This window comes from Quercus lobata, chromosome 2 (genome assembly GCF_001633185.2).
Source record: "Quercus lobata isolate SW786 chromosome 2, ValleyOak3.0 Primary Assembly, whole genome shotgun sequence".
In the NCBI taxonomy this organism is placed as follows: domain Eukaryota; kingdom Viridiplantae; phylum Streptophyta; class Magnoliopsida; order Fagales; family Fagaceae; genus Quercus; species Quercus lobata.
In genome coordinates, this window is record NC_044905.1 from 92,403,361 (window position 1) to 92,416,113 (window position 12,753).

Below are 12,753 nucleotides of genomic sequence, written 5' to 3' on the forward strand. Positions count from 1 at the left end.
TAATGGAATTAATTGTTGTAATTTTTATTTTCTTTCCATGTTTTGAATTTCTATGTATTTATTGTTAATGAGAAATGATTGTACCAATAAAAGTGAATATGTATAAATATTATTTAATTATCCCGTGCATCGCACGGGTTAGCGACTAGTATTATTTATAAGTTATACTGTACTATTTCAACTAACTTTTATCTTTATTTACAATACTTTCAGCAATAAGTTTTTAGTTCCAACAAAATAAACAGTATCCAAACACATCGTAAATAACACAATTATTAGCGCGTGTGCGAGCGAGTAAGAGAAAACCAAAGAAGCTACCTATGTTAAGGACGTTGGTACACGCGCCCACTCTGTGCTGTCTCTCCGGTCCTTCTCCCTCCAATTCCACTTCCTCCGACCTTTCACGCCCTTCCATGGCCACTTCTGCTCGAATCGCAGTCATCGGAGACATCTTGAGCTCTCTCTCATTTCTTTTTATGTAAATTCGGAAACCCTAGCTCCGTGAGAAATAACAGTTTCTTTTTTTGGAATGAAAATTTGGGGTTTTTGAAGCACAATGATTGGAATCTACAAGAAGATACAAAGGCACTTCAATTTCTTCAGGTATCTCTCTCCCACTCTCTTTTTACTTTGAAGAATCTATTTAATTCTTTCTGTAATTTGCTTCTTCTTTTTTTATTGTTGAAATTAAACCGACTTAAAAACAGTATTTGTTAAATTGTTGGGTTTGTAATGTTTAGTAATGGATTAAAAATCCTAGCTTTGAACAATTTCAATAAACATGAACTATGATTTATGCTGTGAAAACCTAAATTGGAAGCTTTGAGAAACATTGGGTTAACGTTGAAACCTTGGTTAGAGTTTTATATTGGGAGAAAAAATTGAATGGTAATTTGGTTAGGATTTATGGTATTTAACACTTTTTTTTTTTTAATATATAATCTCAGTACTGAAAATTGCATGAACAACTTGCTGAGCAACTATGTAGATGGAATTTAATTAAGTACTAGTTGTTTACAATTACAAGGTGAAGAAGTGATTTATGTTTACTTTTAAATACACCCAAAAAGAAAGTGAGAGAGAGAGAGAAATTTTAGTTAACCCAATTCTTTTGTGCTTTGGATTAATGGTAAAAAAAGGACATGTCAATTAAGGAAGTAAGTATGGCTTCGAATAGAATAGAATGGTAGACAAGAATACACATGACCGACCCTTACTAATTTGTTGAGGATCAATAAGCGACCCCATAAAATTTGGGGCTAAGGCTTGATTGTTGTTGTTATTGTTGTATTAATGGTGATCTTAGGTTTCCCATATAACCTCTTTGTTTCTGATACATCCAATTGTTTTGTGCTCTCTTCCCCGCCTTTATTTATGGTAGTTATTTAGCTTTACATGGTAAAAATTTGTATGGATATCTACTCTAACAGTCTAATGTGGGTTTCTGGTGAACTGCAGCCAGATCTGGTGCTGTTTACAGGCAGGTTCTATTCTTCCTCACCATTCATCTACCTAGTTTATGTACATTTAGTCTCTTTTGGCCTAGTATATATGGTGGTCTTAGTGGCTTGGAATAAAGAGTTTTGTCAATGGGACTTCTATGTGCCTGAAATGCTCTGGACTGACTTGTCCATAAGTTTGGAATAAATAGAACAAACTCCAGACACTTAGTCAACAGGGAAACGTTCAGCATATTCATGTCATGCTGAGCCTGTATTTTGTATCTGTATCTGCTCAAGAGAGCCAGTAAGATCTATTTTTATTTATTGATTTAAATATGAAACTTTCTTTCCCTTCTGTTGCCTTTTTTTTTTTTGGCTTCATCCTTTCAATTGATTTTGTTCAGGTGATTTTGGTGAGGAGAATGTTGAACTTGTCCAAAGTGCTGCCAGTCTTGAATTTGCCAAAGCAGCTATTTTGGGAAATCATGATGCCTGGTATACTCAACAGTTTTCTGGAAAGTAAGTTTACACAATACCAGTGTACAATCATCATTTACATTTGCTTGCTAGAGGGTTCCTTTTCTTCTTAATTTTTACTAGACTTTATTAGTGTTCTTGTGTCATTGCTGCAAATTTTAAAGGAACGTAACGAGTCTGGGAACTTGATCCCTTTATAAGCTATGTGAACTCTGTGTGTGTGTGTGTGTGTACATGTGCCACATGTTTAGAAAACTATATGTTTGACCAGTTCAACATGTAAGCTCTATTATGTAGACTCTGATAATTAGTTTAATTAATTCCTTGATTTGATTATCAGGAGGAAGGATGGAGTTCAACTTCAGCTTGAGTGGTGAGATTGTCATATATTCTGGAAATCCCTTTGATTATATATTTGACCTGAAACCAATGAATCTAGCCATGAGAATATTTTGACATTTCCTATTTTAATATATGTTTTCATACCCATGAAAGTATTTGCTAGTGCTCATTTCATGTCATGGTTGACAATGCCAGGTTTTTTTTTCTCTGTATTTTATTTGTGAGTTTCATTTTCTTGAAATGCCTGAAAGTACTTGTTAGTGCTTATTACCATGTCATGGTTGGCAATGTCAGTTTTTTCCCCCCTTTTTGTTTTTGTGTTTTCCATTTTCTCCAACTGTGTTTTTTTTTATAGGTAATCAGAAAACTATTATTAATGAGAAAAAAAAAAGGGAAAGTACAAGTTGTTCATGATGATGAACAACAAGAAATAAAAGAACAAACAGCACAGCAAAACGAGAAATCAGGAAACTAAGCTTAGAGAAGACATAAACATAGAGAGAGAAGAACAATCAATAAAACCCCAACAACGAGACCACTCCAAAAGACTACGTCGGCATAAAACCTTTAACTCATCCAACATCTTCTCATTATCCTCAAAGGAATGATGATTTCGTTCCATCCACACAATCCACATTAAGCACCCTGGAACCAAATTCCAAATGTCCGAATTATGTTTCCCAAGCCACTAATGCCAACAAGATAACAAATCCGCCACTGATCCTGGCACAACCCAATGAATACCAAAAGCCTAAAGCATAAAAGTCCAAAGGGAATGAGTAACAGGACAATGAAGAAAAAGGTGGTCTACCGACTCCCCATCACAACAACACATACAACACCAAGTAGTCAACGGGCGACCCCTAAGCATTAGATTATCCAAAGTGAGGATCCGACCATGTGCAGCAGTCCACAAAAAGAACACCAACCGTGTGAAAGTATTTGCTAGCATTTATTAAAATACATGGTGGAATAGCTACAAAGTTCTGATGACTACTTTAAACTAACTTGCAAAAATCTTTCAATAAATCGATTAAGTTTTCTCTTAAAAGGTCACATGTCATGCTTGAATTGTTACTTTGTAATAATCAGTCTTGGTGAGGAGCATGTAGCTTATCAACATTTAGACTTTCCCTTGATTAAAGTAAGCATTGTTGGTGGACGGCCATTTTCCTGTGGAGGGGAGCAATTGTTTCGAAAAAAGCTTCTATCTGCAAGGTATGTTGTACAACTTCAACAGAATTAGATAGTATGTAATTTGATCACATTTGTTTTCTTCATAATAGTTCTTTCAAGTGTGGAATTTATAGAATTTCTGACTGCAACTTACAAGGTCTGTGTTGATTTGCTTTATCTACATCACTACCATCTTTCTATTTTCCCTTGGTTTTCATGCAAAAATTATATTCCTCTTGTCTATGCAAATAGTGATGTGATCACATCAATAGATTGTATTTGAATGATTGGTATCTGAATCTACCAATCTTTTCTTAGGGCATCAAATTCGTCTACTATAAAATAAGAACTGAACAGCTTCTTGTAACATGTAGATGAGATTCTCCATTATGGAATCTCACTTGTCTTATTGTCATTGTGACTTACATCACAACTCATCAATTTGGAAATTCCTCTTAGATGTGGTGTCCAAGACATGGATGGAAGTGCTAGGAGGATCTATAATGCTGCTTTGGGCACACCGGAGGATCATTTTGTCATATTGCTTGCACATAATGGACCCACAGGTGTATCAGTCTGCCAAAATCAATTTTAGTTAAGCTTTTCCTGACAATAATTTTTAAGAGAGAATTTACGGGCAGGGCTTGGTTCTAATTTGAATGATATTTGTGGAAAGGATTGGGTTTTCGGGGGTGGTGATCATGGTGATCCAGGTAATTACTTAGAATTCAGCTTGTATTTGGTATTCATTTTCTGTTTCCATCTTGCAAGGTATTGATCTATTTTAAGATGGAATAATATTGTTACCTTACAATATTCTCTTGTGGTCCAGATCTAGAACAGGCAATATCCCTCCTAAAAGAGACTGGCAAATCATGCGTCCTCCCACTGGTCATGTTTGGTCACATGCATAAGGAGCTGGCATATAGAAAGGGTCTCCGGAAAATGATTGTGGTTGGGGATGACAACACTATATACCTGAATGGGGCTATTGTTCCTAGGGTTAAAAGACTGAATAATGAACAAGGAACTGGAAACAGAAGCTTCATGAATGATGAAACTCCTGTATTGACACCGGAGTCTGAAGGTACAATGCGAGCCTTCACATTAGTGGAGATCTTAGATGGAAGAGTGGAAAAGATTGCAGAGAGTTGGGTTTCAGTTGTTGGAGATAACACCACATTAGCAGAAGAGCAACTGTTATTTAAAAGGAGCAGTTAGCTTTCTTCATGATCGGGATATTCAGATTCCAGTTTCGATCACTTATATATTAAAGTACTAAGAACAATATACATTGTCCAATGTAGTCTTTAGGAAAGGCCAAAACTATACCATCCTTGTGATGTCTTATACTTATTGCATCTCTCTTTGGTTGTTGAATAAATTACTTGCGAAGAGAAGAAAATATGGCCCAGAGATACAAGTTGAACGGATTTCAGGAGATGAATATACACAATGAGATCTGGGAGAATATTTGTGGCTGTATGATAATTGGGCGGCTTTAGTAGTGGTTTGCCACACATTCACAAATGTATTGTTATATAATGATTTATATAATGAGGATTGAAAAGCTTGGAAATTGTATGGTGGTGATGGTATACGGATTTGAGGTCCACAAAATCAAAGGTTATATCGCTAAGTAAGGCTATTAGCTGATGCTGTGTCGGTGTGGTCTAGAAATATGGTTTCATCACTTACGGAAGTGGTAGCCTACAACTCGGTTTTGGTCTAAAATGTCAGCTATTCAAATTATCCAAAGGAAAGAAGATGGATCAAGAGTTTGACCACATGGTATTGTTGGTTGCAAATAGGTCTTCAAGACTATGAGCCCATAACATTGAAGGCATGATTATTTGCAATATAGTCAGAAAGAATGTACAAAATGTAGAAAAGTGTTCTCTCCTATTACGAAAACATGGCTCCATTAATTCGTGTACGTGTTGATTGCTATGTTTTTTTGTTTGACTTATAGCTAGAACTTGATCTTAATTAACACAATTTTTGTGGTTCAAGGAAAAAAAAGACCATGTTTGTTTATTAAAGAAATCTTGAAATGGATTAATTGAAGTAAAGGCCATGGTGGCTAGTGACGTAGGTTGCATTTGGATTGTTTATTTTTGGCCAATTTATTTTATTATTTAACTTATTTTTGTAACTATTCATGAGTCTCACTGTACTTTTTGTTACTATTCATAAATCTCATTGTACTATTTTAAATAATTTTTATCTTTATCTACAATATTTTCAACAAAAAAAAAAATTTAGTTTCAGTAAAATAAGCAAATCTCAAACAGACTTGTAAGTAGTTTAAGACTTTCATTATTTTGCATGGTTACTTGAGAAGTGATTATTATGTTGTGTATCACTTGAGGCTCTTTAATGGTTCTCTTTTGTCTCATTGTTTTATGTTGATGGATCAATGTAGCTAAAAACCTTATTAAATTAAATAGGTTGAAGACTCAGCTTAATTAGTCTTCAGTTTGAAATGAATAAGGGTCTGTTTGGATACAGCTGAAACTGAAAACTGAAAAATACTGTAGCAAAATAATTTTTAAATGTGTGAATAGTATCGTGGGACCCATTTTTAATGAAAAAGTTGTTGAAAAGTGTATTTTGTGAGACCCATGAGCAGTACATAAAAGCACTATTCACACAACAAAAGTCAAAAAGTTACTGCTTGACCAAAAAAAAAAAAAATTGTAAAACGTAAACGTGCGTCTGGGAAGCGCGTTCTAAGTTCGCGCTTCCCAAACGCACTCTAAGTTATATATTGTGGCTAAGAAAATGTCCGGCATGGAAATTCATGAGGAACTGACAAAAGGGCAAGTTGTGTCTTTTTTTTTTCTTTTACAATAATTTTACTTTGAAAATTGCTTGAATGCTTTGGTGCGGAACGATCAAAACCAGTGAGTACCCCCACTAGTGACACATTTCAGGCTTTTAACAGTTTGTCATCACAATCTGCATAGGAGGAGCATATGCTTGCGTTTTCTAAACTAGTGCAATAGTAGTATGATGTATAGTTGTATACTATAATGTGTTTTTTAATTTGAATTGTTATTGCATGCTATTCTACTTTCTTTCTTTTTTTTCGAAAGAAAAAAAGTGGCAGTATTTTAGTAGAAGGTGGAGTAGGCATAATATTTTATACCAAATTCTTATAAAATTTAATCGCAAAAAATATGTGTATAATGAGATGAAAAAAATATTCGTACAAGTGATTTGGTTGGGTCAATATATTGCAAACTATTAAACTCATAAATTAGCCCAGCCCAACTTTAGATAAACTGACCCACTTAAGTGTAATTCAAAGTCCCAGAAGGCTTATACGAGTTCAGCTTGAGGGGAGAAGTCATTACCTTTTTTAATGTGTTCGGCGCGTGCTTGTCCATTATACCTTCTTCTTCTTCTTTTTTTTTTTTTTTTTTTTTTTTTTTTTTTTTTTTTTTTTTTTTTTTTGAGAATCAAGTAGTTGCAGAATTTTGTTGGATAAACTAGTCTCAACTATTAATAATAGAGATGGCAATCGGGTGGGATAAGTCTAAAGGACGAGGTTTTCATCCCCGTTTCGCATGATTTTGTCTTACCTCCATTCTCACCCCGCCCTCATGACGGAGAAAATTCTCTTGCCCACCCGTTGATTATCAATGAGTTCTAACAATCTTCATTCAACATGCTCTCGAGTCGAGTGGTAGGTTTACTCGCAACCCAAATTCACCTGACTTGTGATCACACCTGAACAATGTCTCTTCACCAGTGTGTTTTATATTTATTTTGACCCTCATTCATAAAAGTTGGGTTTTTTTTTTTTCTAAAAAATATCTTTTGTCCATAGAGTCAAAGAGAGAGAAAGCGAAACAGTTTTGCTTGCTATAGCATTCAAATTATTGTGCTTCTTTCAATTGCTATGATGATTGTATCTTGTCAAACAAGCATCCAAGAGTCTCAAAACATCGATTGTGAGGGGTGAGATTTTTCTTAGGAGATTGTGTCAAACACATATCTTGATCAAAATCATTGTTCATTTTTATACACATCTAATTTATGAGTTTTATTATTAAAAAAATTAATTCTTACAGATTTCTATTTGTTGTATTTATATGCAGAAATAATTTTTTTTTGTTAATAGCATTTGTTTGTTTTCTTGAATATACAATCTGCTAGCCATTGAAGCAAAACTTTGGTTGATATTGGTTGTTATGAGTGGACAAAAAAGTAATTTAAATTGTGAATTCAAATTAGAACTAATAACAACTTACTACCTATGATTTAATTTAAGTTGTGAATTCAAATTAAAACCAATAACAACTTAACACATATGATTTACTCGTTAGGATAGCGGTAGTCTACAAGAACAAGACTCAACTTAATTAAACTTAAATTATCCAAAGGCAAGAAGATGGATCAAGAGAATGAGCTCAGCCTCTGGTAACAATCAATCGCTTTCTTTATGTTATCTTTCACTCTTAACGACTTGAAATTATAAAACATGTACTAGACTATAATACAACGTCAAAAATTAGGATTATTTTAGTTTTAACTCATAATATTTAAAAAATCAAATTTGAACCTCTAATCATATGTAGTGTTTTGAAATAAACTCGTTCATCCATGCTCAATGCAGATGTGTCCAATTAAGTCAATTTAAGTATCAACTCTTAAAATCTTGTTTTAGCCCAAGTCTATCTCTCTCTATCTCTCCATTGACCATGAATAAAAAAGAGAAAGTAGGCCGAACTAGGGAGAAGCTTGTGGTGAAGGGAGTTATATAGTCTATAGCCACTATACAAGTTACAACCATAACTGTTTAGATTACCTCTTTTATATATTTCTCACAGCAAGTATGAGAATAAATGGGATCATAATTTGCTTACCTTTTACCACCTAGCCTAAAAAAAAAATTTAAATCTCTTGTCACAAATAAATAAAATCCTTTAATTATACCCAAAAAAAGAGAAAAAATAGGATGGGTTAAAGTTACACCTTGGAAGCTCACTAGTCATCTAATTACTAGAGCTAATTAAGACCCCCCAAATTTTAAAATACGGCTTAATTAGCTTAAGCTACACTTAAACAATGTGGTGGAATATAGAAGATAGGAAAACTAATCAATCAAAGCTATCATCATGTGCATACATAACATAATTGTCAAACAATTAAAAGCACAAGAAGTAGGGGAAAGAGAGTGCAAACACAAGATAACACGTGATGTGTTATTGAAGAGAAAAACTGGAGAACTCAACGGAAAAATCTCTGTAGTCAGACAAGCTAAAATAATCCACTAGCAAATCAGTTGGAGTACGTGAATACACAAAGTCTCTCCAAGCCAAAGCTACCCAAAGTACTTGATCTCTCCGAGCTCCAGCTACCAACGAACTTCACCAAATCTTGCCTTCGCTATCTTTCCAAACCCCGCAATTATGTCTAATTGCACCTACCAAGAATTAGTATGAACCCAATGCTTCTTAAATGCATCAAAACAGCTCTCTACACTAATAATATGTGTGGATTGTGATTGGACTATGTTCCTTTCATAGGATATGAAAATTGAGAGGGAAAAGATTGAAGAAAACTAAGAGAAATGTGTAGAGAATTGATGAATGACAATCTCTAACTCTTAAATGGATTTCTAGGGTTTTCTCTCTGAAAATTTTCTTGCAATTTTGTGGGAATGAGGGTATCTATATATAGTGTGTGGGTGAAGGAAGGGAAGAGACACACCAAAATCCAGCTATGAGACCATTGCACAAGTCACTCGCGAGTTAGCTAAGTTGCGAGAATATCTGACACAACAAATGTTTGAACTTCATGCATGTGCTCCTTATGTGACCTTTCACAAGTTGAAGTAGTCATGAGCCAATCGCAAGCAAGCTGCGAAATATCCTGTCTTGAGCAATTCACCAAAAAGAAAACTAAATCCATTACAATTAATCCCACATGAATACAGGTAAATGATTGAAAGAATTACAATCAAATTAGCACAAAATTAAAGCCAATAAAACTAACATGGAAAATCACAACTTAACACACATTATGTAACTTTAAACAATATTACATCACTCAATATTTTTTTATTGGATGCTAATTTTGACAATCCACTGTTAGATTACATTTTCTTCTTATATTCTCTATTTTTTGCAAAATTTCAAGATAATAAAAAATCAACGACTATGTCATCAAACAAATTTTTAAAATTCAAGTTTTTATAATTTAAAATTATGCATAAAAAATGAGTTAATGGATCAAATAGTAAATAATATCTGATTTGCTTGGCATACATGTTAAAAACATAGAAAACATAAAATTCAATTGTAGGATTTCCAAATTATTGACGTAATAAAAATTTATTAAGTGGTGTAATGTTATTTAAAATTATGATAATCTTTTAAATATAATAATAATAAAAAATTATGATAATTATAGTAGAAGAACTTTTGCAAGCCCCATGTTCATAATGTGATCATTAAAAGAAAGTACGCATGTGATATAGAGATAGAAAGATTTAAAATAGGAGGTTGCATATTCATAATGTGATCATTAAAAGAAAGTACGCATGTGATATAGAAATAGATTTACAATAGGATGTTGCAAAACAATGGGGACTGTACCCTTGAAGGACCCAATCAATAATTTAGGTTTTCTACCCAAAAAAATGAATTAAAAACATATTATTGATTTAATCCTTCAACCATAAGGTAATGTTTAAATTATTTCCTCAACTATTGATTGTGTCAATTTAATCCCTCATTCTTATTATGGATTGCAAGAATCTCCTTAAGCAAATCTCAAATGTGAATATGTAACACTATTTTCATGAGGCAAACTAATGCACATGCAAATGACATGGCTAGAAAAATACCTTACCTAAGCCAAGATTTTGTTGTTTATCATAGTCCTTCTATGGACATCTATATTTTTACTTTATTTTGACAGATGGGATCTGTATTTAGTTTATAAATGTAAGGCGAAAATACCATTTTAGTTCCTACATTTTGTAGACACTATCAATTTGATCCCTATATTTTGAAAGTAGTCAATTTAGTCTTTTACATTTTGGTAGAAATCAAATTGGTTCATATTATTTTCAACTTGCAGTTAATTTGGTTTTTGTTATTTTTAATTTGCAGTTATTCTGGGTCCAAATATGTGTTTTTTAGTTCCTAAGTTGATATGTATGTCTATTAAAGTTAGAAATTGGTAACTTTGATTTATGTCCTTGTGTTTGCTTGCCAAGAAAATGCAAGGAAAGTTGTGATTTAATGGTAAGGACCAAATTGATTGCATGTTAAAAATAACAGACTAAATTAACTGCTACCAAACTATAGGGATCAAATTGATTCCAAAATGTAAGAACCAATATGATATTTTTGCCTAAAATATAAATATTTCTTTTTACCAACCAAAAAAAAAAGTAAAAACAAGAGTAAAATCATGAAAATGAGCTACAAACCTACAACTACAAATAGTACTAAGACTATTAGCGCATGTGCGCGCGAGTAAGAGAAATCCAAAGAAGCTCATCTATGTTAGGGATGTTGCTACACACGCCCACTTTGTGCTGTCTCTCCGGTTCCTCTCCCTCCAATTCCAATTCCTCCAACCTTTCACACCCTTCTATGGCCACTTCTACTTGAATCGCAGTTGTCAAAGACATCGTTAATTCTCTCTCTGTCATTTGTTTTTAAATGAATTTAGAAACCCTAGCTCCGTGCGAAATGACAGTTTTTTTTCTTTCTTTTTTTTTTTCTTTTTTGAATGAAAAATTGGGTGTTTTGAAGCATAATGATTGGAATCTACAATAAGATAACAAAACACTTCAATTTCTGCAGGTATATCTCTCTCACTCTTTCTACTTTGAAAAATATACTTATTTCTTTCTGTAATTTGCTTCTTCTTTTTTTTTTTAGTATTTCATACTGTTGAAATTAAACTGACATAAAAATAGTATTTATTAAAATGTGGGGTTTGTAATGTTTAGTAATGGATTAAAGTTCCTAGCTTTGAACAATTTCAATAAACATGAACTATGATTTAAGCTATGAACCTAAATTGGAAGCTTTGAGGAAACATTGAGTAGCTGGTGGTTAGTGTTGAAACCTTGGTTAGAGTTTTATATAGGGAGAAAAAATTGAGTGGTAATTTAGTAAGGATTTATGGTATTGAACTCATATTTTTGTTAATATATAATCTCAATAGTGAATCACATGAACAACTTGTTGAGCAACTATGTAGATGGAATTTAATTAACTACTGCTAATTGTTTATAATTACATGGTGAAGAAGTGAATTATGTTAGTTAACTTATAAATACACCCAAAGAAAGAGAGAGAGAGAGATTTTAGTTAACCCAATTCTTCTGTGCTCTGGATTAATAGTAAAAAAATGATATGTTAATTGAGGAAGTAAAATAAAGTATGACCTCAAATAGAATAGAATGGTAGACAAAAATCCATATGGCTGACCCTTACTAATCTATTGAGGGTCAATAAACAAACCCCATAAAATTTGGAACTGAGACTTGATTGTCGTTGTTTTATTAATGGTAAACTTAGATTTCCCCATATAACCTCTTTGTTTATGGTAGTTGTTAAGCTTTACATGTTGTAAATTTCTATGGATATTTTGCCAATTACATACCTATTGAAATACGAGTTGTATGTCGAGTTTTTGAGAAACAAACCAAAGAATTGCTTATTTACCATATCTCATTTGTATATATGGCAACTCCTTATTGGCTGCATTTTGTTTCTTTTCATGTGTTGTCAAATGCCCCTTGTTAAGGAGAAGGTATTTGGTATCAAATGATACTATGTCAGCAGTATTAAAATCCAATAAGTATAAGACATGTCAGTAAAAAAATAACTACCCTACTAATAAATGAAAGACATATGTTAGTGGGTGGTTATTTTTACACACATGACTCTCAATTATTAAGTTTTGATACGAATAACGTAGTATTATTTGATATAAAATATTTTTTCCTGGTTAAAGAAGCTTATCTCTTTGCCTTGGCCCTTTGGGTTTTCTGTGGTTCTATCTCACTCAAATCTCTCTTTTTGTCTCTCTCTCTCTCTCCCCTCCTCTATAGATGACCCCAGTTCACTCGTCAGAGTATTTAGTAATCATTGACATCGTAACCATTGACCATCTCCAATCGCCGCACTACAGTCTTAGTACTCAACTATAGATCATTCTCTTTTCACACACACACACACATATATATATATATAGTGGCAGGTTGATTCTCAACCCAAACCTGCTCAACCTATGATCACCGTGTACTACTTACATCTAAGTAAAAAAAATTTAAAATTTG

General features: G+C 33.1%; 1 protein-coding gene across 1 annotated transcript; it reads left to right on the forward strand.

Moving 5' to 3' along the window:
• The first annotated feature begins 280 nt into the window (after positions 1-280).
• On the forward strand, positions 281-5,541 carry LOC115977213. Its single transcript, XM_031098935.1, has 8 exons — positions 281-603; positions 1,459-1,484; positions 1,847-1,961; positions 2,260-2,292; positions 3,354-3,479; positions 3,897-4,003; positions 4,079-4,150; positions 4,270-5,541. Exons 1-8 carry the CDS (start codon positions 557-559, stop codon positions 4,656-4,658), a joined length of 915 nt encoding a protein of 304 aa, XP_030954795.1. The 5' UTR covers positions 281-556; the 3' UTR covers positions 4,659-5,541.
• The last annotated feature ends 7,212 nt before the right edge of the window (positions 5,542-12,753 follow it).